Here is a 27,188-nt window from a genome sequence, read left to right as displayed (position 1 = left end):
TACTTTTAATAAAATAAGAGGGATCATGAAAATTGAAATTGAAATCCAAAGTTGAATCCAATGATTTTGTGTTCCATCTTTTCACACTGAGGACAACTGAGAGACTCATACATAACTATTACAACAGATGATAACATTCACTGATCCTCAAGAAAGGAACACAATGCATTAAGAACTGGAGAGTAACTTTTTGAATTGGATAATCAGGGTAAATTGTACTTATACTGGGTAAATATTTATGTAGCTTCTGAAGTGCCATACTAAATAGGAAAAAAATCTGTAAACAAAATGAGAAAAGTTTACACCCCTTAATGCATTGTGTTGCCTTCTTAAGCATCAGTACATGTTTTAATCTTTTGTAATAGTTATGTATGAGTTCCTCAATTGTTCTCGGTGTGAAAAGATGAAACTAAAAATCATAGTGTCACTTTGGAAAGTTTATGCAAATATGCAGAAGATGCTGGAAAAACAAAAGAAAGTGCAGGAGCTGGTGAATTTGTCTGAAGAACAGCAGAAAGATGAACTGCTAAGGATAAACAAGGGATTGATGAACAACTATGACGAAAGATAAAAACAGTTGTGGATCATCCAAGAGACAACACAGTATTAAGATTCAAGTTTATGTAAACTTTTGAAGGGGTCATATATAAATGCAGTTATTTTGTCTTGTGGAGTCTATATAAACATATATTATGTGAAATAGTTTATTCAGGACAATACTTAACATACTGTAAATTTGATCATACCGTTTTTATGATCCCTCTTATCTTATCTATAAATTATTAACATTTAGCATATTCTGCAAGAGGTATATACATTTATGAGAACAATTGAATACAAATGACTAACCTCTGCTTTTGAAGGAATGAATTAGTTTCCTGCAATCTATTGGCGAAACGAAGTCTTTGATGTCATCCGATGTGACATATTGGAGGTCATCGTCTGTTTTCACACCAACTCTCGTCAATTCTGATACTAAGTCATTCAGTCGATCATTATCCAGCATTGGGAGGACACTTCTGATGACAGCTTCCATCTTTTACCTTTTTACCTAAGACAAACAGAGTGGTGAAGTGCAACAAAATTTGCATCAAAGCGTTTGTACACAGGCAGAGGGTAATAGTCAGCTAGATTCTCTGCGTTTACACACATATATTCAGGATTTGACTCTTGCTGCAGACAGTGCAGACCCAGATCAATAACCGTTACTGATCTACACTTATGAACAACAAAGAATACATTTGAGAAGTGTATCAGAATCATTTCAATTTTCCCAAATGTGTACACATCATCTGTGTAATCTAGCACAACAACCATTGACGTTTTGTACGTAGTTCCTTTGTATGTAGCATTTGATGTTACAAACGTGGAGTCAAGAAGGCCTTGCATCCTTACAGCTGTTTGAATGCAGGCATTGTATACGTGACTGTGAAACTCTTCTGCTTCACCTACTTGCACATTTGGAGGAAAGATAGAGCCAGCACTCAAATAGGCTTGCATTAATTGATGTCTTTCGGCTAGTGTACTCCCTAGGTTTTTGAAATTTCGCAATTTTCTGGCGCACTGTTTAAAATAGGTATGCTTACTTTCAAATCGTAAACTCCATAGTTTAATCAGTGGTCCGAATTTAAGCGTGAGTTCAGCGTAGTGAAGCAAATAATGATGTTTTGGTTTAAGTGGTGCATTTGGAAACAAGGCAGCTCTTAAGTCCACATATTCCTCAATCAGACATTTCATATAGGCTATTTGATCATGATGGATTTTCGGTGCACATATCATTTCAACCATCTCCCTCAACTTCAAACACAACTGCCAAATTTCATCATCAATTGGATTTTTTATTCGATCCCCAATTAGTAATGGAAGTAATCGAAGCAGACACCAGTTTTGAGCTGCATGTCCTGTCAATTTTAAACCATCAGGTTTTACTTCACATGGCTTATTGTTTGAGTCACTTCCACTGTACTTGAAGCTTGATATGTTCCTGTTCAGCTGGACATAGCTAAAATGCTTCCCTACAGTGACAAGTTGTTTGATGTATAAAGCCAGATCTGCCGAAACAACTCCCTCAAAAAGATTGTGTGCCAAGCATGGAGGAAGCCCAGGATCACACACATGAAAGTGTTTTAGGCAGTTGAATGCAGAGTCAAACTTGACACCATCACAGATTTTTGGTCCCTCAGATACTGGCACACTGTTTTGGTAACTCTGTTTTGTTCTTGTAGGACCTAACTCTGTGCCTTTCCTTTCAAACATGTGTCTGTTTACAAGACAGTAACGACAGAAATGTGTACTCTTACTGAAATTCTCAGTGAAACCACCCTAGTGAAATTCCCTATGTGACCCCAAGTTATCTCCAACAATGGCAATCACTGTTCCCCTCACTGTTTCTCCATTCTGGAGCACAATTCCAAATTCCTCCATGTCCTTGAGATCACTCAAAAGAGGACTGAAAACTTGTTGCTGCCCAAAAAACTTAAAATCTTCCTCTCTACAAAGCATGACCAACTGCATAGGATCAATAGATGATCTATTGTGAGGAGAGATTTCTGAAAGTGTCATGTACACAGCAACCAGTTTGTGCTTTTTTCTTCCAGAACCAAGGGGGTTTACTACCTCGAATGCGTCTTGATATAAAATCAAGGAGACAACTGATGAATACTCTTTATAAAGAGCATTTTCTTTGAATTTTCTCCCATCCCTTATATCATGAAGTACATGAGGATTTTGTTGTGTCAGCCCCTTGGTCTTATCATACTGTTCTCTAACAGATCCATTGTTCAGAAATGCCTTCAGAGTTTCATTTACTGGTATATACTGGAAATAGCGCTCCTTCCCAGTTGCATCACAGCCTAGATATACTTGCACGGGCTCCACATAATTGAAATGTTTTTTGAAAAAGGACTTCTGATCTGACTTAAAATATCCCTCATTACACATCTTAAGTAAGTTTTCTTTAGATAACCCACTTATTATTTCCTTTATTTGAGAGTCCAGAATATTTAGCTTTGTTAATTCTTCATGAACTTTGGAAAAGATGTGTGTCATGCTATTTGTATGCACCTCCATGAACTCATCAATTAAATTCTGAATTGTTGTGGCTGGTAGAATCATTTTTGATTGCATCCTCAAATAAAACAAAGCCAAATTTATCAAAAATGTGTCTTTGTCAGGCTGAATGGCTGGACCATCTTGAAATTCCACATCATCAAAGCCTTCACTAAGGTTATTCACATCTGGAACAGCAACAGCAACAGAAGTCTCAGTAATATCTGCACAGACGGATTTCTGAAAATCGCATTTATGGTTTCTACTGAGGTGTGCTGAAAATGATGACTTGACTCTAAAATACCTTTTGCATCCAGTCATCGGACATTCGATCTTTTTACCATCTCGAATGTGCCACTTCAGGTGTTCACAAAGGTTGGCGAATTTGGTGGACACGAATGTACAGCCTTCAACGCTGCATCGATAACTCAAATCATGTTGTTCAGACCTTATTTTTGCGGACTTTCTGTGTTTGCGATACATGTGGGACCGAAGTGCAGAGAGGCTTTTAAACGTGCATGGGCATTCAGAAACTGCACATGAAAATCTGAAGTTCGCAATGTTTTTGTGCCCTTTTGCATGAATAATAAAGGCGTATAATGTCTCCACAGAGACGCCACAGTGTTTGCATTTGAACATCGTACGGTTTTATGCTAGAAATAAATGCATGCTGTACATTTTCATGTGGTAAAAAAAATCAACGACGAAACTATTCAAACTAAACCCACAAAAGCTTGGTCTGTCGGCTAACAGTTCACATGGACACTCACCTGTTACGTTACCCAACGTGGTGAAGCCCACGATAGAGACAGAGATCGACTTCGATGGTGAAAATCCGTTACAAAGAAAAAAAGAAAGAAATGTGATTTTTTTTTACAGAAGTTAGTGTTTTCACAAACGCGTTTTCACCAGTTGTCTAGCCCTCTGAGCTCGCCTCAACACTAAGTTATGTGTGAGGTAACGTAACTGCGCATCGTTAAGTGACGCACAGACGCACGTTTTGTTTTGTTTATTTTTTTATTAATTAAACTAAAAATATATAAGAATTTCTTATTAAGAAATGTAGAAGAAACGCAGGAATACGTGTACACACCTTTGCAACTGTCAGCTTTTTGCATCTGTGTCTTGGCTTTCTTCTTCCTCCAGGCAGTGAGTAAATGCCTTTCTGTGATTGGTTAGATTTCGCGCGCATTTTTTTACTGTATTTCCATTTACAGTAAATTAAAAATACTGTATTTTAATGGCGCCAAGCAGATATTTCCCATAATGCACCTTTAAAATACAGTACTATACTGTATAACTGTTCTACAGTAAAATACAGTTCATTTTACAGTTAAATACTGTGCAATTTACAAAAATCGCTAACAGTGTAGTGACAGCCCTAAAGTCCAATATTGTGCATCCCTAGTTCAAAAGAAACGGCTAATGTGTTTTGCATTATTTATGTACCTTGACGATTGTGTACAACAAGGAATTTAGTTTCCCCTTTCCATTTTTCTTGAGAAATGCCTTGAGGCAGTGTGAGCTCTTCCTCGTCTCTGAAGTAGAGCTCACTCAAGACCTCATCTCTCCATAGTAAAACTTCCAGATGGAAGTCATGGCCCTCCTGGACCTTTGTCATTCTTGCTGGTTTTACCTGCAGAATAAGAGGCCAACAGGTAAATGATTCAGGTCAAATCATACCCATTCATCGTGTGCAGTTACTTCATGTAACTCTTTTTCGGTGGCTTTAGATTCCCCACCATTTAAGCTCTTTACACAAAGATTTAATAATTGTTGTTGTACCAACTGCATAAATGAAAATAACTGTAAAAAAAATTAATTTAAATATAAATTAACTGTTGGGCTGGGAAGTGCTGGATAGCACACAGCAGAGCAGACTAAATAAAATGGCTTAATTTTAAGCTGTTTATTAAAATATAAAGGATTTGCTGCAACTCAAGAACTATTATCTTTTTTAATCCATGCAGCAAATGTTTTAAGAACAGTGTACTTTAATAAACTTTAATATATAAATATATATATATATATAAACAAGCCAGGCTAGGAGACCAGCTAAAACCAGCTTTCACCAGCTAAGACTAAGACCAGCCAACCAGCCTAGGCTGCGTTTCCCAAAAGCATCGTAAGCCTAAGTTGTTCGTAAAAATGATCGTACGACTGATCTTAATATTACGGTCTGTTTCCCAAAAACATCGTAACTTAAGTAGCACTTGAAAATCTTCGTAGATCTACGAGTGCTCTGGAGTAATCGTAAAGCCTTAAGTGCATCGTAAGGAGACAGAGTTATGAGGGCACCTGCTGGACAACCGGCAAATTGCACCTAAAATGTACTTCTCTTCAAAGTCATTTTTCATTTTATTTGTACGTATATTTTTATTCATTTATATTTTCTACACATTACACAATTCAATATAGAAATAATAACGAATAAAGAAAAAAATAAAAATGACAATTGTTAGAATGAAAAAAAGTACACTGTTGTATATGGACATTTCGAGGGTAGTACATATGTTGTATTTAACAGAAAATATTTAATGTGCTTTAAAGATGACACAAATAAAGGAGGAACTCAAAAAAATGTGTCAATGACTTGCTGACGTGCATGAAACCCAGCCATGTATTGAACATGTCTTGGTTGATTATCATGAAGTCTCATCTCAACTTCATTCTCTTCCTCCACCTCTTCATCTTCCTCCCTGATGTCCAAGGGCACTCTTGCCCTCACTGCAATGTTGTGCAACATAGCTGTTACTGTTATTACAGCACAGCACTTTTGTGGCACAAACAGAAGACCACCACTGGACTTGTGAATAGCCCGAAAGCGTAGCTTCCACCTTCCTAAAGTGCGCTCCACAATACTTCGGGCAACACGGTGAGCCTCATTGAAATGTGCCTCACTGTTACTGACAGGATTAGCAACAGGGGTGAACAGATATGGCCTCAATGGATATCCGCTGTCACCAAGCAGCCTCCACTGTCCTTCTGAGTTTTGGGCCTCTTGACCCACAGATGAGTTGGTAAAGATATAGGAGTCATGTGTGCTCCCAGGCCACCTTGCAACAATGTCTATGATTAAACACTTAAGATCACAGATTACTTGGCAGTTGATTGCTGGATAACCTTTGCGGCATTTATATGTATGGCCATCCACAGAAGGCATACTGATGGGAATTAAAGTACCATCAATGACTCCAATGACTTGTGGTATATGGTAATGTGTTAAAAAATACTCCTGAATGTCTGACATGACCTGTCTTGATGCTGGAAATTGGATGTGTTCAGCCGCAAGTGGAAGCAGTGCATAGGTGACTGCTTGTACAGCTCTGGACACAGATGGTTTACTTAGTCCAAGTCCATCTCCAAGTACCTGAAGAAAACTGTTGCATAATATCTCAGAGCAGCTAAGAGTTGCACATCAGGGGACAAGGCAAAATTCCTCCTTGTAGCACGCATCAGCTGAGGCCCAATGACATTGAGCAGCTGGACTATTTCTCCTCGTGGCAGACGGTATCTGTCAATGACAGCCATATCATCAAGCATATCCAGAGGATTTTGATTCTGCCTGATGAAGGCATTTATAGTACATAGTGTACTCCTTGGTCGTCTCTGTCTTTGTCTTTGCCTTTCTCTTTGCCTTTCTCTTTGCCTCACTCTCAGCTGGAAAACTCGCTGTAGTGCAGCCATGATTTTCTCTGCAAGACTACTGAAGTGTGAACTTTATATACTATCCTAAAATTGCTCATAGGAACCATATGATTAAAGTTTTTCAGGCTGTGATAATATTCACATGTCACACACTGATTGTCATCTATTTCTCTAATTGCAGAAGGCCCCACTTGAAGAAACTGAATCACTGGATTTTAGAAATTGCATAAATTACCTCTTCCCTGAATTTATTCTCGTTAGATTCATAATGGTCAAAGGTTGTGCTTTTATAAATGTATATGGAGAGTACATTTATATAAAACAGTGCTGATAAAGAATTTGCACATTAAACTTTTTTTCTGCACCTATATGGATAGGCTAATAGATAGGCCCTAATACTATATTGCCACACACACCCTCAAGACTCAAGCTGTAGTAAAATATATACCCCTCTTTTCACAGACAAGGCTTAAGCCTAGTCCAGACTAAAATGTAAGTCTGAGCTTTTTCAACTGAAGGACATTTGCACTGACTGATCCTAAAATATATCAGTCCCTTTGTTTTGTCTCAAGATGGACACCAGTGATGTTTTTTCTAAGGCACATTTATAAAAAATTACTTAAATCTGATTGAACTATGGCCTAATCCTGGCCCTGTCTGTGAAACTAGCCCATAGGGCTTGCATGTTTTTTATATATATATATATATATATATATATTTTTTTTTTTTTTTTTTTTTTAAAAAGGTACTACAAGTTGCTATTTAAATTTGAAACACTTATAATAAGAATTCTTCTGCTTTATAGTATTTCACTGAGCCTTAGCCTTAACATGCATTTAAACAGTTTTTATTGATTCAAGTTTGTAGTTTGTTCCCCAGGATCTGCAAAAGACATTGCAAAATGTGATGAGTGTAAAAATAATAAAATAATATTTCATGTTGCACAACATATTATATTAAACATATAATTATTCATGATTAAACAACATTGAACAATGTTACCTGACTCATCTGGCAAGATAATTGGCACTGAAATGGAGGGTCTTGCAAATCTCATCTCCTCCAGTGAAAGTCTCCTCTCTTCCAAAGCCAGCTTGGCCTTCTTAAGTTCAATGATTTGCTTCTGAAAGTTGTTGTTCATCTCATTGGCCTCTTCAAGAGATTGTCTGATATCTTTTAGAACATCTAGTTTCTCTCGCTCCAGCTGTACTATGTCCTGACTACAACCACAGACATTCTCAAATCGCTGAGGTGTTGTGGCTGTAGCCTGAACAATTGAAGATGGAGGTTGGACTGTTGGACTGTTGGGAGGACTGGGAGATGGTAGGTGTCTGTCAATAGGAGGTGAACCTGATTGCTCTTGCGAACATGATGGACCTGACTCAGGTTCAGGTTGACGCAACCCTACTCCTCCATGGAGGTCAATACCACCACAAATCCCATCTGAGGCAGTTGTTCCAAGAATTGACAGTGCCTTTTCTTCTTCTGCTGTAAGAACGGGGGCGTCATTAGGCCCACCACCTGTTTTATTAATTGTTGTCCTCTGCAGTGCCCTCTTTCTTTTAGCTAGGCTTGAAAAGTCCTGCCACTTCTTCCTGACCTCCTTCCCTGATCTTTTAATCCCCCTTGTTGCAGTAAGTTTTGTAGCAATATCGTCCCACATTTTTTGTTTTTCTTTATTTGTATGACTGCCCTTAAACCTGCTGAAAATTATATGTTTTTGTAGCTCCACCTCCTCTAAAATAATAATAATTTCCTCTTTTTGAAAAATGTCTTTTCTTTGTTTTTTGGTTGCAGCCATTTTGCTAGTGTCTCCACCCCTAGGTATTGTGCTTATTTATATTTTTGTCCTATTAGCAAATGCACATCAGGTGGAGATAATTAGGCTAAACTTTTCAAAAATAAATGTAAAAGCTTGTTTATTTATTTACTTACTTATTTATTTTGAAGTGAGATAAGCAATTGTTGATAAAGAAATTGATAAATAATTCTACTTAAATAATTAAGGTTTCATATAAATATCGAAAATGATGCTGATGTCATTTCCGGCAAGGACTGTTGGAATTTGTTTTATGCGAGATTGGAGCAAGACAGTGTTTTTACAGTACAACATTTCCAGTTAATTTATGTTTTTAAACTTGCTCAAGAATAAATACAGGACTTTTTATGTTATTCGAGTTGAATATACATTCACACAAGTAGAAGAAGAAACGGAAATCAAAAAATAGATGGATTGATAACAGCATGTGCAACAATAACGAGCCATTCTACAGCGTGACGTTTCAGCACTTGACCAACGGATAGCGACTCCTAAGTAGCACTTAAAGCAGGGCTAGGTGCAATTGTGTTAAGTTCATTTTTGGGAAACGCAAGTGAAACAATAACTAACGTTCGCAAAATGACTCGTAGAAAACGCTCTTGAGCGCTAAGATCAATCGTTATCGGGAAACGCAGCCCTAGGCTGTTAGTACTCTACTTGTCACACTTTCAGTTTCTGTGTTTTCCCATCTTTTGTTTTGGTTTAGTTCCTGTGTGCCCTTATTTGGTCATGTTCCTAGTCTCGTTTAGCCTTATTAGTTTACCTCCATCCCCTGTGTCTAGTTAATTATCCTCGTTTGTCTACGCATTTAAGTTGCTCCCTCACAAATACTCTATGTTTGGTCACAGTAATGTTAAACTGTGCTTTCCTTTGTCTAGTTGTCTTTATTTTATATCCCTGTACATATAGTAATATTACAGTGATTTGTAAATATTTAAATTGCATACAACAAATTAATTTAATTAATGTCTACTACAATCATTCGTACTCACCATAATCCTGGAAAAGATTATTGTCTTTAAAGGCAAATGCACTCAAACAAGTGAAATCCTCCAAATCCCAACCATCAGCCAAATAAAAATATGTGAAAATCTACACAAAAAATATTCATTTATTTTAACGTATTACTTTTTTTAGTTGTACTTATTTTGTTTTTTCATACAAATAAACTTTTAATTAATGTGAAAGTATAGATTAAAGTTCATAACCCCATTCTTTTGTTCAAACATGTTTAGATTGAAACACTAGGTATGTCTGGTTCATGAGTTCAGAGGGTGTGAAATGGGGTATGTGTGAGAGAGAACACAAAGCCTCTGAACAGGTCAAGCATTTTCCACATGAATTTTTTTTTTTTTTTTTTTTTTTTTTTTTTTTGCTGCTACTCTTTCTAAGGTGTCACTTTGACTGTAAGCCAACTTCTTCTTCTGTAGACTGAGTTTAACTGCTTTTGACATCCAAGGTTTATTAGTGGGATAGACTTTTAATAGTGATAATCATGTTCTCACAAAAGGTAATACAAGAGCAGACTACATCAGGAGGTTCATCAATGTCCTTACAAGACCATTTGAACTTGATCATCCCAAAGTAAACATCCAGATCTACTCAAGCTTGGTTCAGGGATCAGTCGTAGAATGTTCTTGAGTGGCCTGTTCAGTCTCCAGATTTAATTCTCATTGAAAATATTTGGTTAAATTTGAAGAAGGCAGGGGTCATGTGAAAACCAAAGATTGTCAGTTTTCCGAAAGCTTATTCAGACGAAAAATAGGCCAAGACTGCAGTAGAAAGATGGCATAAGCTTCTAAGCACTTCCAAGCAGTTTATTGGCAATTGTAAAGAATAAAGGAGTCTGCACCAAAATTTATTTTGGGGGTTGAATAATTTTAAACATGAAGGTTTAGAGCCAACTTGCTTTTCTCTTTCATTATTTATTAACTTATGTTTTAAGAATTACTCAAATGGGTATTAATAAACTTTCTTCAATAGTGAACTCATGCCTTTGTTGACTAGTTCTCTGCGGCAAAATGTTTTCAAGGTCAAGGGTGTTTTTTGAAAGAAAACAAGCAATAAGTAAATTAAAAGAGTATAAGTTTAGAGTTTAAAAAAAGAAGAAGAATAGAATTAGACTTGAAGGTGCTACAGTTTAGGGATGTGTTTTAGCCAGATTCCATCAAAAAGATCTTAATATGTTTTCTGAAGATAAACCAATGTCTTAGGGGTTTGTAACAACATGAGGGTGAGCAATTAATGACAGAATTTTCATTTTTGGGTGAACCATCCCTTTAAAGGCACCACGGCAAATGTATTCATTATATCTTCTTCATCAGGAAATAGCAGAAGCAGGTTCCGGTGGTTGATGGAAATATTAGTTAGTTTGCATTAATGCTTCACTTTTCCTTATTTATTTTTTTACTTTTGTACTTTTTATAATATTTACATTTGAATAGATGTGTATTACATGCTATAATGTAAAAAAAAATATATGGAATTATATATAAAAACGCAAATGCTGCATCAGAATCATCAAAGCCAATTTCTTTCAGCTCATTCTGTGGGGAAACTGAGGTTGTGCATTGTCCTTAAATGCAGGATCCTCATCTATTTATTAAAACTTTTTTTTTTAAACTAAGCCAGCAAAGAACTATAAACGAAAAAAAAAATCTCTCCTGTCCCTGCTGTTACTCCTTCTCGACATCTGCGAAATACTGCAGAGAGGGACAAAATAAATGAACAAAACAATCTTCTGCAGGAGGAGCAGGATGATGCTCTGGTGAGGGTTTAGGCTGTTTAGGAAGTAGTGACAGCTATATATTAAAACTTCTTTATTATTTAACTATATACAAAAATAAAAATCACCCCTCTTCCTGCTGCTCTGGTGAGGAGGTAGTGAGGGGAAAGGAGATGGATGAACATTTGGGGGTCCCTTCTCCTCTGAACTCTGTATCCTGCAAAACAGCACAACACAACAGCTGTCAAACCTAACATCATTTAATTATCACAGTCTAAAAATATATGCGTAGCTTAATGACTATTCAGTGCTGAAACAGATTTAGAAATATTATCCCTGGATCAAGAAAATCTCTTATTTGTTTGATGTTTTAAGTGCATATAGCTTTGGAAATGGTTTCATTTTATGGATAAGGTTGCTTTATGAAAAAGCAGATTGCATGGTAAAAGTGTCTGGGGGGTTAACTACACCTTGTTATGTCCCAGATGTAAAAGTCTGACAAAGAAAAGTGTACAGTAAATGAATAACAAAGAAAAGTGTAAATTAAAAGTTGTTTGGGGTGAGTTTGTACTAGTCCCCTGCCTTGCACGACATACATGTTAAGTTCCATATTTTATTAACAAAAGTATTGACAAAGTAAAAATAGGAAATATATATAATTTACTTCAGGAGGGAGAAAAGCCAAAACCACAAATGAAAGGACCCTCTAACTAGTTAGGGAGTAAAACTGTCTAAACCAGGGGTCAAAATATATACCCTACAAAACTGGCACAATTGTAAATAAGTTACTTGTGTTAGTGCTCTTTTGTTTTGAAAAAATGCCTTGGATTTGTATGTTTCAAAAAGAAATGCTTAAAATGCTCTGGAGACTTTCCAGAAGGAGAACAAATGGCAGTGTTATCCTCCTGCTCACAGGCACTGTAATTTCGTGGGGAAGACATGGAAATCATTTGTGGTTTTATTTTGCAAAGATATGCTTTGTTCTTTTTCACATTTGAAAATGGATAGAGTACTGGAAAGGATACAATTTCTGGATAGCAATTCTTGTTTTTTATCATCTGAAACATGCTGTGATTTTCAAGGTGATTTATAAAGCAATCAAGCTCAAATCGCACACAGTAGGATTGGAGAGTATTGAGAAAGGGCGAATTTGTTTTGTGCGTTTTCCTGCAACCATGCCGCTAGTTTCAGTTTCGATTTAAATATTTAGGCTGTGCATTTATTATAAATGTTTACAGTGAATGTATATACTTCAATGTATGTATTTATGCATCAAACACAAAACTGCAACTTATCTGTGTCATAAAGTGCTCATAAAAAAAAAGAAATGGTGCAAGAATTGAACTGCCAGTACAGTAGTGAGTCTCCATTTAGAATTTCGAAAAAAATTCAAAGCTTTATTTGTCATAAACATATCATGCGGCCCCTCACTTAATGTGGCCCTCGAGTCAAAAAGTTTGATAAATAAATAAAAAATATAAGAAAATTAACAACAAATGTACACTAATTCCCTAACTAAGCAAAAACAGGAGAAATAGATTTACAGAAATAAAATGGCACCCACCATTATGTAGCGTTATGTAGCGCAACAACAGTACTAATCTCTTGATCAGAAGGCTAAAATAAGCCGTAACTTGACCAATTTCAGTGATACAGTAAACCCAGCAGGTAACACACACACACACACACACACACACACACACACACACAAAGAGAAAGAAGAAGCACACAGCATCCAACAATATTATATAAATAAACCACGGAACGAAGCGCAAAAGGCGCAAGACGTTATATACCGCACTACATGCTAAAGTGCCATTTATCGCTTTTTACTGATATTGCATCAAATTAGTCATTTTGTTTCAACTGTCCCACCTCTGTTCTATGCCGTTTGACATCTTCCTGCCGCAACGCAGCTCCAGCACCTGAGGATGGCATCTACCTGCAGTTTGAATGGGAGATTGAAACAGGTTGTTGATGTTTGCCTGCCATTCTCGCTCTGTCTGCACAGCGTATAAATAAATACAAACAAAATTAGGGACAAATAAAATAAAATAAAACAATCTTCTGCATCTTCTTGAGCAGGAGGAGCAAGATGATGCTCTGGTGAGGGTGGCCGTGGTGGAGGTAATGCGGGGTAATGTAGTAAGATTCACTTTCAGATCACAGTCAGGTACAATGCACCACAATTTTGAAGGGTTTACTCCATTTTTCTGGTTCTTTATGTACTTTAGGTTGAAGATAAAATCTTCTTAGTCCCGGACCCCATCAAATATTCCTTCTGTTTTCCACTGATTATCTTCTTTTCACACATCTGATTTAGCATACTTTTAATTTCAAGTACTGTTTGGGGATAGATGGGGGCTGGAAGTGTGCTGTAGTGTTCCTCCACTTCCAGCCGTGTCTCACCTTCCCACAGTTAGTCTTCCCTGTTCATCAGAACAACCGCATTGCCTGTCCCGGGTTGCAGGAGGGAAAATATGAGAAGTCAGGAATTTCAAAATAAACTGAATATTTAATCATTCAAAAGCGGGAAAGCAAAACACAACCTCTTTTTAAAACATAAATGACTTTAAGACAAGACAAAGAAACTCAGGAAGGGAAGCACTATAAATACTAACCAAACGAGGAACTAATGAGGATAATTAATAGACACAGGTGAACAGAATAACCAATTAACTTAACAAGAACAGGAAACAGACCACAAAAGGAAAGACAGGAACTAAGGCTGGGGGAAAACACGGAACATGGATTGTGACATTGCCCTTGTCAGCTGGCTTGATAATAATTTCCCTATTTTTCTTTAAGTTTTTAATAGCTCTTGGAATTAAGTTTTGTGCCTTTACTAAACAATGGAGTCGACCTGTGGTGGCAGGCTTGATAAAGCTGGTGTCCACTCTGATCCCCTGGCAAATGGGACTTTTTGTTTTTGATTTTTCTTGTAACAATTCCAATTTCTGTTTCTTTAATGACCGCACACAGTGCTCAAGCATCACACAAGCTGTTCCTGATGTCCAATGCACTGCATCACTCTCTACTTGAAATTGGTTCTTAATATATTCCTTAATCTCCTCCAGTAACTTTTGTTCTTCCTCGGTCAGGAGATTGCTGTAGTTCCCCACTGGTATCACGATCTCTGTGGGTGTTCTGGCCAGCCGATAGGCCCTGTGCATTTCTTGCCATCGTGAAACATCTTTGTGCCCTGTTATTTATCCCGAAAAACAATACCAGTATTTCCGGTTTGAGGGCAATTGTAGCTTTTTTAATTAGGTTACCAGCATGCTGAAATTTAGCACCTGGAAAGCAGGTCCAACATGCTAAACACCGGAAATCCCGGAAACGTTTGAGTCACTAATGATAATATATTTTTTCTTAAGATTAAGGCTCCAATCTATTTGTTTTCTCTCTGTGTTTATGTGCCTGAAAGGCCTCCCCACTGATTTTGGTGTTGTTGGGGTTGGAGGAGCCACTGTGACTCTTTTTGGTTGCTCAATTTGAGCAATTTGCAGTGATCGTGATGTGCAAGCAACTTCTTTCTCTTGCATATAATCTTTCCGTCCCTTTTTGTCTTTTGCACCTTCAGTGTGTTACTTGTGTGTGCAATATTGTTTTGGTGAATGGGGAGCTACCGTTACAGCTGTCTGAGAATGTCTCTCTAGGTCCCTTCTTTCATATTTGTCACAAAGTTGAGCTGTAAACAGAGTTTCTATAGAATAGAAAAATATCTGTTTGGATTTTTCAGAAAGTTTTGTTGGCTCAAACTTGGCCCAAATCTCTAAAGCCTGGTGCCAATCTGTTTGGTCAGTACGTTCCTTCAAGTCAGTCATAGCAGCTTCCCCTAGAGTTTCATAGTGCTCCTCTAGGATATGCTGTGCTGTGTACGAAGCAATTCTTTGCATTGCACTCTAAGAGATGTTTCAATTTGTCATTGGGCATTGCAGGTTTAATGGAATCGGCCAAGGATGAACAAATCTGATTAAGTCGTACATTATTTTTGCAGCCGTCCTAAGTCTAGGTGCAGCTGGAATATAGTTGTTTTTGACTTTGCCTTTTGGTTTATTTGGGTTGTCAAACTTTCTCCTAGGTCTCTCCCTCCTATTTATGTTTTTCTGAGGGAGGCGACGTCTTGGCCTGTTCCTGTAGATGTCTCTTGGAGGCTGCTTGATCCTAATGTCCCTACCAGCTCTGTTTGCTGTTTGAGTAGGACGTAGGATGGGAGCCTCTGTTGGTATTGAAACTAGCAGCTTCTACATAGGAATCTCTCCCACTCCACACTTCCGGTCTAAATGGTCTGGACTCATGAACAGTGTGGTCCTCCTGGGTAAAAGCGTCATACTCTAGAGGAAAATCACTTTCTCATGTACCTATATGATTCTTCGTCTCTTTCAGCCACTCTCATATGCCTAACTTCAGCCTTTTTCTTCTATTTCTGCGGCTAGTTCTCGTATCTTTTTGTTCGATCTGAGTTGAGATCATTGTAAAATCTGTCTTGTATTGTCATTGAAAATTGTTCTGACTAGACTAGTCAGATGCCCAATTATTCACTTGTTGTCTTTGTCTGTATTGTGTGTTTACAAAAACTCTTTCTTGTGGAAAGAAGTCTTCTTTGGTTTTTCATAAAATGTCTGTTTTGTGTGATTCTCTCTCTAGAATTATCCCATCGACCAGCCAGTCTCTGTGGGTAACTGTCATGGAGAGATCTAGATCTGACATAGTTTCTTTTAGGTTGATGTAAAGAATTATTAGAATAACGACGTTCTGTTTGATTGTCGTTATATATGTAGTCATTACATGAAAGAGCATGGAAACGGGCTGTTGTTGAGTTGGGAGATCATCGGGATGGTAAGGATAGTTGTCGTAATCCTGTGGTAGTTCAAATTCAATTTCCATTCCTCATCCCCATTGCCAACTCCGAGCACGAGCATGTGTATTTGTGTTTGTCAAGTAAAAGTGTGGTTCTTCGTCAGGTAGGATTGACGTGAATCTCACATTCTCTCTGTATATAAAGTTAGATTTAAGTCTGTCTCCAAATCTTGCCATAACAGTGTTTACGAAGTTAAAACTGATAAAATCCGATATAATTCGATGTTATCTGTTATTACGACGTTTCAAAGTTAACTACTTCTTCCTCAGGCAGAAACAGAAACGTTGATTGTTTAGAAAATCTTTCAGAAGCAAGATTGTAACAACTGTGTCGAGCATTAGAGGAGCAATGAAACATTGTGGCACCTCCCTCAGCTATATAGTGGTCCTTACACCACTGATACACACTGGACTCTGCCAAAGTGCACCAAAAACCTGCCTCATGTATGTCAATGTCAATGTCAATGTCAGCTTTATTTATATAGCACCATTAAAACAACAATTGTTGACCAAGGTGCTGAACAAAGTATCAGTCAGTAATACAAAAAAAAAAAAAAAAATTACATAAATTAATAAAAGCAAATTCTAACATAATAAGTTACACACTTAAGATCACTAAATACACATGTGAGATTACTGAAATGCCAGAGAGAAAAGATATGTTTTTAGCTTTCCCTTAAACTCAGGTACCGTGGTAGCACTTCTAATATTAACAGGTAGACTATTCCAGAGTTTTGGTGCAGCGACAGCAAAGGCACGATCGCCGCTGAGTTTCAACCTGGCCCTCGGAACATTTAGTTGTCTCAGGTTGGATGACCTCAGAGACCTTACTGGATTATGAAGTGAGAGTAACTCAGAGAGATATACAGGTGCTAATCCATTCAGACATTTAAAAACCAGTAACAACACTTTAAAATCAATCCTGAGACGCACTGGAAGCCAGTGCAGAGAAATTAAAACAGGAGTAATGTGTTCGCGTTTTCGAACACCTGTAAGAAGCCTAGCAGCGGCATTCTGTACCATCTGAAGACGGTTCAGAGATGACTGATTAATGCCCATATAAAGGGAGTTACAATAGTCTAATCTTGTTGAAACAAAAGCATGAATAGCTTTTTCAAAGTCCTTAAAAGAAAGAAATGGTTTAACCTTGGCTAGGACTCTGAGAGGGAAAAAACTGTTTTTGACTATAGAACTGATCTGTTTGTCAAATTTAAGGGAGCTATCGAAGAACACACCCAAATTCTTCACTAATGGTTTGACAAGTGGAAACAGTGAACCAAGATCTAAACCAGAGGAGCTAAATGCTTTGGAAGATTCAAAAACTATAATCTCCGTTTTATTTTCATTAAGATGAAGAAAATTTGCAGACATCCAGGCTTTCACGTCGGCAAGACAAGCCAGAAGAGTATCAATACTCCTCTTATCAGATTCAAGGGGCATGTAAATCTGGGTATCGTCCGCATAACAATGAAAAGAAATATTGTATTTCCTAAAAATTGACCCTAGTGGAAGCATATACAGTGAGAATAAAATCGGAGCCAAAATAGAGCCTTGTGGAACACCACAAGTTAAAGGGGCAGAGCCTGACGTAAATTCTCCAATATTGACACAGAAGCTTCTATTAGTGAAATAAGACTGAAACCATTTAAGAGCATCTCCCTGAATGCCTGCACAATACTCCAGTCTTGAAAGGAGAACTGCATGGTCAACTGTGTCAAATGCAACACTAAGATCTAACAGCACTAGCACTGCCGACTTGCCAGAGTCCACTGTTAATAAAATATCATTTAAAACCTTTACCAGTGCTGTTTCTGTAGAATGGTGTTTTCTAAAACCTGACTGAAATGCTTCCAAAATATTATTTCCATTTAGAAAGCTCTGCAGTTGATGAAGAACTATTTTCTCTAGGATCTTGGACATGAAAGAAAGGGTAGAGATTGGCCTAAAATTTGATAATACTGTTGGGTCTAAATTGGGCTTTTTAAGAAGTGGGTGAATAATGGCATGCTTCATCGGGCTCAGATCCCCCGGAGTGAGCCACGTTTCAGTGACAAACATAAAGTCAAGATCGCGGGAAGTAAAGAAGTCATTAATATAAACGTATAAACGTCTTGTTTACCATTGACCTCGCGTTGATCAGAGCCATCCTAATCCGCAGTGAGTCCACAGTCGACTGTGATGCCCGGCTCAGCAAGCGAAGGTTGTCGAAACGGACTCCGCCCCGGCAAAGACGAGGTGAACGAACCATAGTAGGTTGATCTGAGTTATCTGACACAATCTGTACAATCCATGCATATGCTGGCTCAAGTGCACGTCGCACAGAGAAGCGGTTGAAGCTTGCCTCATGCGCGCATATGCCCACGCCAGCCAGGGATCCCGATGATAGAAGCAGTTTAAGCTTAACCGCGATGCCTCCACGTCGACCTCGTCTCCTGTGACGTTTCCTCCCCGGTAGAAGGCACGGTGCGCGGCATAAACAGTCAGGTATAGACTTCAGCGATGGTGGGGGAACAAACTGAATGCCACTTTGGACATGATGAAGTAGCTCCTCGGTAGTATATTTAATGTCAAGCAGAGTTTGTCTATCATACGTTAAAAGTGACGAGGCTTTTCGTAGAATAACTAACATAAAACATAATAAAACAAACAAACGAGAAAACACACCAGGGAGCAAACGGCCAGCCACACACAACGGCGCCATCTTGCATCTTTTGCATCTGCATGTAATCTTCAAAAGGTTCTTTTATATATCATAAGCACCATTATTAGTATTTTTAGGAAGAGTATGGAGATCAGGCACCAAGGTCCTCCTTTTTGAAATCACAAGAATAGCTATTTTGTGCTATCTTTTTGGACTGCCTCCCTAAAAAGTGTTTTCAAAATAAATAATTGTGTGAGGCATCCACAGGAAAAATAATAATGTCTTTTTGTTTTAAAGGGATGAATTATTTATAAAATAATATGTTTAAATTAATATAAGAGGCTATTTTAAAACTTAAATATAAATAATGGGTCAAATTATATATTGGGCCTGATCATCCATTGCTTGATAATCATCACTTTGTTTACGTGTATGTCCAGTAAAAAGGTAAAAATCCTGATTGTTGGAGTCTAAAAAGTGTTTATTTTCTCTGTGTCTATAACATTAAGTAAGATGTAAAATATCAAACTATTTTTGTGAAAGATATCAATTAATGATAATTGGACAAACACATGTTAAGGATGCCATTTTTGTGGAGCAGGATTCACCACTGCCAACACCCAAACCATCCCTAATTGGCAGAAGAAAAGCCTAATTTATGTGTATGTTAATGAGGAAAATGGAGAACAAGGTTAGGATCACATCCTTGCAGAACACATGTTGTGTTGGTGCTAATTGCAAAAATGAATTGCATACTGTGGCGGGAGGGACGAACGACAGACACAGTGGGTGTGGCGTCAGGCCTCGGAGAGGCTTTTATTAAACAAAAAATGAAAGGAAAGTGTCCAAAGGGAAAATAAAGTGTCCAAATAAAAGGGGGATCTGGTGTCCTCGAGTGCTGGGGTTTCGTGAAGGATGGGCAGTGTTCGATAGGGAAGGGTCCAGGTAAGGGGCGGAGTCCGGCGGCCGCACGCGCTCCTTGCGCTGGACCGGGGTGCTAGGGGCGGCGGCATCTCTTGCGGCTTCGTCCCTCTCGAGCTGTCCGGTACTTCCAGCGGGGAATACGGCCCGGCATCCTGGCCCGTCGGCCGTCTCTGGTGCAGTCTTCAACCGGACCGCGGGTCCGGCGGCTCGGGATTCCCTCTTCACCCCTTTCTGGACCCGCGAGGACACCAGCGTGCATGCACGGGGGAGAGACCGGTCTCCTGAGGAGAGGCGCGCTCTGCATTTAAACAGCGGCGGTGATGAGGCTTCATTACATTCAGGTGCTCCCCATCACACGCCGCCAGCCCGGGATGTTTTCGCGCCCCTCCTCTCCCCTACACACCCACTCCCGTCGGGAGCCTGGAGAAGGGCGGCGAATAAGGGACGGGGTGGTGATGATATTTAGGGTGGAGGCAGCCGACTCGTCACACCCCCCCTCCAAGCGACATCCCCGTCATCTGGTCGCCGCCCACGCAGGAGTGCTACCTTCCTCATCCAGGCTCCAGCGGTCGGAGTGGGCGGGGATTCCTCTCCAAGGCAACGCTCCCTCTCGCAGCGCACCGGAACAGGGACAGAAAAACCGGCATTTAGTCGACAGCCTCAACCAACCGCAGGATAAGTGACTCAAACTGAAACATTACTTACCCCTTTTGCGGCTGGGAGGCCGTCTCCGTCGTTTCTCTGTCCCCGTCCGGGTTTTCACGAACTTTTGCGAGCGAGAGGGGATGACGTCATCAGGTGTTGCCCACTGCGCTGTCTAAGCCCCGCCTTGCCTGCATTCTCCACCACTGTGGCGGGAGGGACGAACGACAGACACAGTGGGTGTGGCGTCAGGCCTCGGAGAGGCTTTTATTAAACAAAAAAATGAAAGGAAAGTGTCCAAAGGGAAAATAAAGTGTCCAAATAAAAGGGGGATCTGGTGTCCTCGAGTGCTGGGGTTTCATGAAGGATGGGCAGTGTCCGATAGGGAAGGGTCCAGGTAAGGGGCGGAGTCCGGCGGCCGCACGCAGTCCTTGCGCTGGACCGGGGTGCTAGGGGCGGCGGCATCTCTTGCGGCTTCGTCCCTCTCGAGCTGTCCGGTACTTCCAGCGGGGAATACGGCCCGGCATCCTGGCCCGTCGGCCGTCTCTGGTGCGGTCTTCAACTGGACCACGGGTCCGGCGGCTCGTCCTCTTGGCGGCGCGGGATTCCCTCTTCACCCCTTCCTGGACCCGCGAGGACACCAGTGTGCATGCACGGGGGAGAGACCGGTCTCCTGAGGAGAGGCGCGCTCGGCATTTAAACAGCGGCGGTGATGAGGCTTCATTACATTCAGGTGCTCCCCATCACACGCCGCCAGCCCGGGATGTTTTCGCGCCCCTCCTCTCCCCTACACACCCACTCCCGTCGGGAGCCTGGAGAAGGGCGGCGAATAAGGGACGGGGTGGTGATGATATTTAGGGGGGAGGCAGCCGACTCGTCACAATACATTATTAATTAGTGTAAAAAAAAATGTATGGGATATTCCAATTAGGCGTAAAAGTAAAGAGGGGTAAATTTAGTTAAATTACTCACTAGCTTTAGGTGTCAGGGAAAAGGGCTGTGATACTAAGGAGTACTGACTTTAGGTGTTAGGTATGATGGGAAATTTTATTTGGGATAGTGCCCTGCTGAAAAAAAACAGCTAAACCAGGCTGGTTGACCAGCTAAAACCAGCCAACCAGCATATGCTGGATTTAGCTGTTTTTTTTTTTTTTTTTCCAGCAGAGTGACCTTAGGTTGAAGGCTGTGAGTGGTTCAGGGCTCTAATCATTCGGTGAGCTACCCTCAAGGATACTGAGGGCTAGGTTTAGGCGTCTGTTTAGTGTTGGTTCTAAAAAACCACCAGAGAAACTGACTAGGCCTCATTCAGATCCCTCCGATAGAGTGTATCCAGTGTCTTAATCCAAATTCTCTCTGCTCTCAATCTGTCCCCAAGTGTCCAGAGATGATTCGACTCCAAAAGGTGTGACTCTGAGGGCTAACAAGCCATGGATTAAAAAATGTCCAACTACATTTCTTCTCTTTTCTATTTTATTTCTGATATTGTATGTGTGCTGGTAAATCCTCAACAGTAGTTGGTTCTTCGTCTGTCCCACTTACTGTTTTTGGCATTTACCTCAGAAAATGAGATCAATGCAGTTGGTGACAGCGGAGGACGTTATTTTGGACCTACAAAATTAATTTGGACGTTTTGTTTCGCACCAGCTTCCTATGCACCATGTGTTTATATGCCCCATATTTAGATTTGGGCTCAGAAGACTGAATCTTGCTACTCACAAGAGTATCAAGAAAATTGCTATTTCTCTTATATGCCGCAATTTGCCTGTGTCTTTGTAAATAGTTTGTGAATCTTTTAAAATTCCATTTAACGGCCTTGTTCAGTTAGATACTATTTTGCGAATAAATGGAAACCAAAGAAATAATTTTATCTTTAACTTGAGTCTTTTTAACTGGATTTGCTATAAATTGTGTGCATGTTTTTAGTGTTTTTCTTAAATAACTCTTTTTCAAGGCCTTAAAAAGAATGGGGGTACAAAATGAAGGGGTATTCCAATTAGGTGTAAAAGTAAAGAGGGACAAATTTAGTTAAATTAGTCACTATCTTTAGGTGTCAGCGAAAAGGGCTGGTTTGCCATTAATTTAAATGAGGTTAATTAGGCCTAGAATTCATTAGGTGTATGTCAATTAGGGTTTCTTGAGAGCAGATTCAATGAAATCTGTACAATTGTGAATTGAAGATTCCTCTGAATGTGAGGTGGGGATGAAAGCGGGTTTTGTGCGAAAGTGTGTGTCGGTGGGTTTGAAGTATACTCTGTAGTCCAATTTGTTCTGTTCCTCAAATTTGGGTCCCTTGTAGGTGACTACATCCAAAAAAATTAACTTGTTGTGTGTTGCGTTCATATTTCACCGTGATGGATTTTTGGTGTCCTTGAATGCTCTGAAGTCCTCTACACTGTGTCTAAACTCCCCAAATATCAGAGGAAGCGGAAATAACAGAAAGGCTTTTAGAGGAAATGAGGCCAATGCCGTTCTCTCCCAGGAGGCCATGAATATATTTGCATTTGCAAACTTTTTGCCCATCGCTGTACCTTTTATCTGTAAATGAAATTGTGAATTAAATTCAAAATGATTCTTAGTCAGGTTAATCTCAAGTAATCTTTAAAATATATTTGTCTAGCCTCCTGGCATCCGGAAATTGCCTCATGCACTCTTCTACAGCCTTTATTCCAGCCCCTGTCTCTATATTTGTATAAAGGCTATTTCTGTCTATTGTGAAAAGGAGAGAATCAGTGGGAATAATTAAGTCTTTTGTATGAAGTTGTATGTGTCTTTAAAGGTGTTTGCACACACTTTTCAGGAGGGGGTGGCAGCTATTTATTAAAACTAATTTATTTCTTTAAAACAAAGTCAGCAATGAACTATAAACTCCTGTTCCTGCTGTTCCTCCTCCTCCTCATCTGCGAAACAATCTTCTGCATCATCCTAAGCAAGAGGAGCAAGATGATGCTCTGTTGAGGGTGGCGGTGGTAGTGGTGGAGGTAATGTGGGGAAAAAGGAAGTAGCAGGAGCAGGTTCCAGTGGTGGATGGAGATACAAATCCAATATAATCTCCTTAAGATAACTCTCATGTTTTTGTGAGATAGGCCCTAGAAAATGTTCTATATATTCTGCTGTGTAGTAAGGTTCACTTTCACAATGCGCCACAATTTTGAAGGGTTTACTCCATTTTTCTGGTTCTTTATGTAAAATCTTCTTGGTCTGATCAAATATTCCTTCTGTTTTCCACTGATTATCTTCTTTTTACACATCTTATTCAGTGTACTTTTAATTTCAAGTACTGATGTAATTGTACATCAGTTTTGCAATTGTCCTAAGCTTAGGTGCAGCTGGAATACAGTTATTTTTGACTTTGTCTTTTGGTTTATTTTGGTTGTCAAAATATCTCTTACGTTTCTCCCTCCTATTTGTGTTTTTCTGAGGGAGGCGACATCTTGGTCTGTTCCTGTAGATGTCTCTTGGAGGCTGCTCAATCCTAATGTCCTTACCAGCTCTGTTTGAGTAATAAGTAGGATGGGAGCCTCTGTTGGTATTGAAACGAGCAGCTTCTACATAGAAATCTCTCCCACTCCACACTCCGGTCTAAATGGTCTGGACTCATAAACATAAATCTATTTCTCTTGTGTAACCTATATGATTCTTTGTCTCTTTCAGCCGCTCTCATACACATAATTTTAGCCTTTCTTCTATTTCTTCGGCTAGCTCTCATGTTTCTTCTTTTTGGAAAATCTGAGTCAAGATCCTTGTAAAGTCTGTCTGTCCTTGTATTGTCATTGGGAATTGTTCTGACTAGACTATTGTCAGACTCCCAATTATTTACTTGTCTTTGTCTGTATTGTTTTTTCATAAAATGTCTGTTTTGTGTGATTCTCTCTCTAGAATTATCCCATCGACCAGCCGGTCTCTGTGGGTAACTGTCATGGAAAGATCTAGATATGACATTGTTTCTTTTAGGTTGATGTAAAGAATTATTAGAATAACGATGATCTGTTTGATTGCCGTTATATATGTAGTGATCACGTAAAAGAGCATGGAAACGGGTTGGGAGATCATAGGGATGGTAAGGATAGTTCTCGTAATCCCGTGGAAGTTCAAATTCAATTTCCCTTCCTCATCCCCATTGCCAACTCCGAGCACGAGCCATGTGTATTTGTGTTTGTCGAGTAAAAACAGGTAGGACTGACGTGAATCTCACATTCTCCATGTACATATAGTTAGATTGAAGTCTGTCTCTGTATCTCGCCATAACAGTGTTTACTAAGTTAAAACTGATGAAATCCTATATAATTTAATGTTATCTGCTATTGCAACATTACAAAGTTAACCACTTCCTCAGGCAGAAACAGAAATGTTGATTGTTTGGAAATCTTTCAGAAGCAAGCTTGTAACAACTGTGTCGAGCATTAGAGGAGCAATGTCCCACAGCTATATAGTAGCGTGGGGGCGTCGGCCAATGACGTCACCCTCACACCACTGACACTATTGAACTTATAGTTTTTACTAAAAACAAGACAATAATTTTTACTGGTCTAGAAAATCCTTCCTGATTCAAGAATTTTTAGATATTCTGGCTGGGGGAAAAAAAACAAAAAATCTAAGTAAGAAAAGCATTTTTTTTTTTGCAGTGTGAGAACACTGGAATCTCCCAAAGTGCACCAAAAACCTATAAAATGGTTATCTTTTACACATGTAATGCTCAAAAGGTTCTTTTAGATATTATGAACATATTTAGTATTTTTAGGAGGAGTATGGAGATTAGGCACCAAGGTCCTCCTGTCACAGAATGCTCACACAAAAGATCCATTCGTTTTATTTAGTCCAAAAAACAAAATAAAAAAATAATCCACATAAGCAAAAACAAGAATTCAGTGTGTCAGTCCAGTATCCAGTATCTCAATCCAGATTCTCTCTCAATCTTTCACCGAGTGTCCAGAGAGGATTCGACTCCAAAGGTGTGACTCTGAGGGCTAATAAGCCATGGATTAAAAAATGTCCAACTACAAATCTTCACTTATCTATTTTATTTTCTGATGTTGTATGTGTGCTTGTAAATCCTCAACAGTAGTTGGTTCTTTGTCTGTCCCACTTACTGTTTTTGGCATTTACCTCAGAAAATGAGATCAATGCAATTGGTGACAAATTAATTAACTGAAAAATTTATTTGGACATTTTGTTTCGCACCAGCTTCCTATGCACCATGTGTTTATATGCCCCATATTTAGATTTGGGCTCAGAAGACTGAATCTTGCTACTCACAAGAGTATTTCTCTTATATGCCGCAATTGGCCTGTGTCTTTGTAAATAGTTTGTATCTTTTGTGAATTTTTTAAAATTCTTTTTAACATCCTTGTTCAGTTGGATTCTATTTTGCGAATAAATGGAAACCAAAGGAATAATTATATCTTTAACTTGAGTCTTTTTAACTGGATTTGCTATAAATTGTGTGCATGTTTTTAGTCTTTATCTTAACTCTTTTTCAAGGCCTTAAAAAGAATGGTGGTAAAAAATGAAGGGGTATTCCAATTAGGTGTAAAAGTAAAGAGGGAAAAATTTAAATTAGTTTAGTCACTATCTTTAGGTGTCAGGGAAAAGGGCCATTCATTTAAATGAGGTTAATTAGGGCTAGAAATCATTAGGTGTATGTCAATTAGGGTTTCTTATGAGTAGATTATATGAAATCTTTACAATTTCGAATTGAAGATTCCTCTGAATGTGAGCTGGGGATGAAAGCTGATTTTGTGCAAAAGTGTGTGTCGGTGGGTTTGAAGTATATTCTGTAGTCCAATTTGTTCTGTTCCTCAAATTTGGGTCCTTTGTAGCTGATTACGTCCAAAAACATAACTTGTTGTGTGCTGCTTTCGTATTTCACTGTGATGGATTTTTGGTGTTTGTTTAAGTGGTCCGTGAATGCTCTTAAGTCTCTACACTGTGCCTCCAAACTCCCCAAATATCAGTGAGGAAGCGGAAATAACAGAAATTTTTGAGAGGACATGAGGCCAACGCCGTTCTCTCCCAGGAGGCCATGAATAAATTTGCATAGGATGGAGCAAACTTTTTGCCCATCGCTGTACCTTTTATCTGTAAATGAAATTAGGAATTAAATTCAGAGCCCAAAATCATTCTTAGTCAGGTTAATCTCAAGTAATTTGAAAACATATTTGCCTGGCATCCGGAAATTGCCTCATGCACTCTTCTACAGGCTTCATTCCAGCCCCCGTCTCTATATTTGTATAAAGGCTACACTGCAAAAAATGCTTTTCTTACTTAATTTTTTTGTCTTGTTTCCAGCCAAAATATCTGAAAATTCTTAAATCAATTCTCAATCAATTTTCTAGACAAGTAAAAATTATTTTCTTATTTTAAGTGATTAAGTGATTTTTTGCTTACAACAAGCAAAATAATCTGCCAGTGGGGTAAGAAAAAAAATCTTATTTCAAACAGAAAACAAGATTATTTTTCTTACCCCATTGGCAGATTATTTTGATTGTTTCAAGCAAAAATGCACTTAATTTTGACTTGCTTTTTTGAAAACAAGATCATTTTTTCTTGTCTAGAAAATCCTTCTTGATTTAAGAATTTGTAGATATTTTGGCTGGAAACGAGACAAAAAAAATCTAAGTAAGAAAAGCATTTTGTGCAGTGTATTTATGTCTAGTGTGAAAAGGAGAGAATCTGTGGAAATAATTAAGTCTTTTGTTTGAAGTCGCATGTGTCTTTAAAGGTGTTTGCACACAAACTTTTCAGGGAGGGACTATTCAGTGTTAACACTGATTTAGGAATTTTAACCCTGGATCAAGAAAATCCCTTATTTGTTTGATGTTTTAAGCGCATATGGCTTTAGAAATAGTTTCATTTCATGGATTCGATTGCTTTATGAAAAA

The 27,188-nt window shown here is 38.8% G+C and overlaps 1 protein-coding gene across 1 annotated transcript in view; it reads right to left on the bottom strand.

Moving 5' to 3' along the window:
* LOC141325654 (uncharacterized) overlaps window positions 1-27,188 on the bottom strand; it is a 246,712-nt gene that overhangs the window by 149,516 nt on the left and 70,008 nt on the right. The window contains exon 3 of the mRNA XM_073834419.1: window positions 10,510-10,524. Coding sequence (XP_073690520.1) covers window positions 10,510-10,524 — 15 coding nt within the window. The remainder of the gene's footprint in view (window positions 1-10,509; window positions 10,525-27,188) is intronic.

This window comes from Garra rufa, chromosome 2, assembly GCF_049309525.1.
Source record: "Garra rufa chromosome 2, GarRuf1.0, whole genome shotgun sequence".
Taxonomy (NCBI): domain Eukaryota; kingdom Metazoa; phylum Chordata; class Actinopteri; order Cypriniformes; family Cyprinidae; genus Garra; species Garra rufa.
Note: the sequence above shows the minus strand (reverse complement) of the source record. Positions and strands in the feature narration are given on the sequence as shown.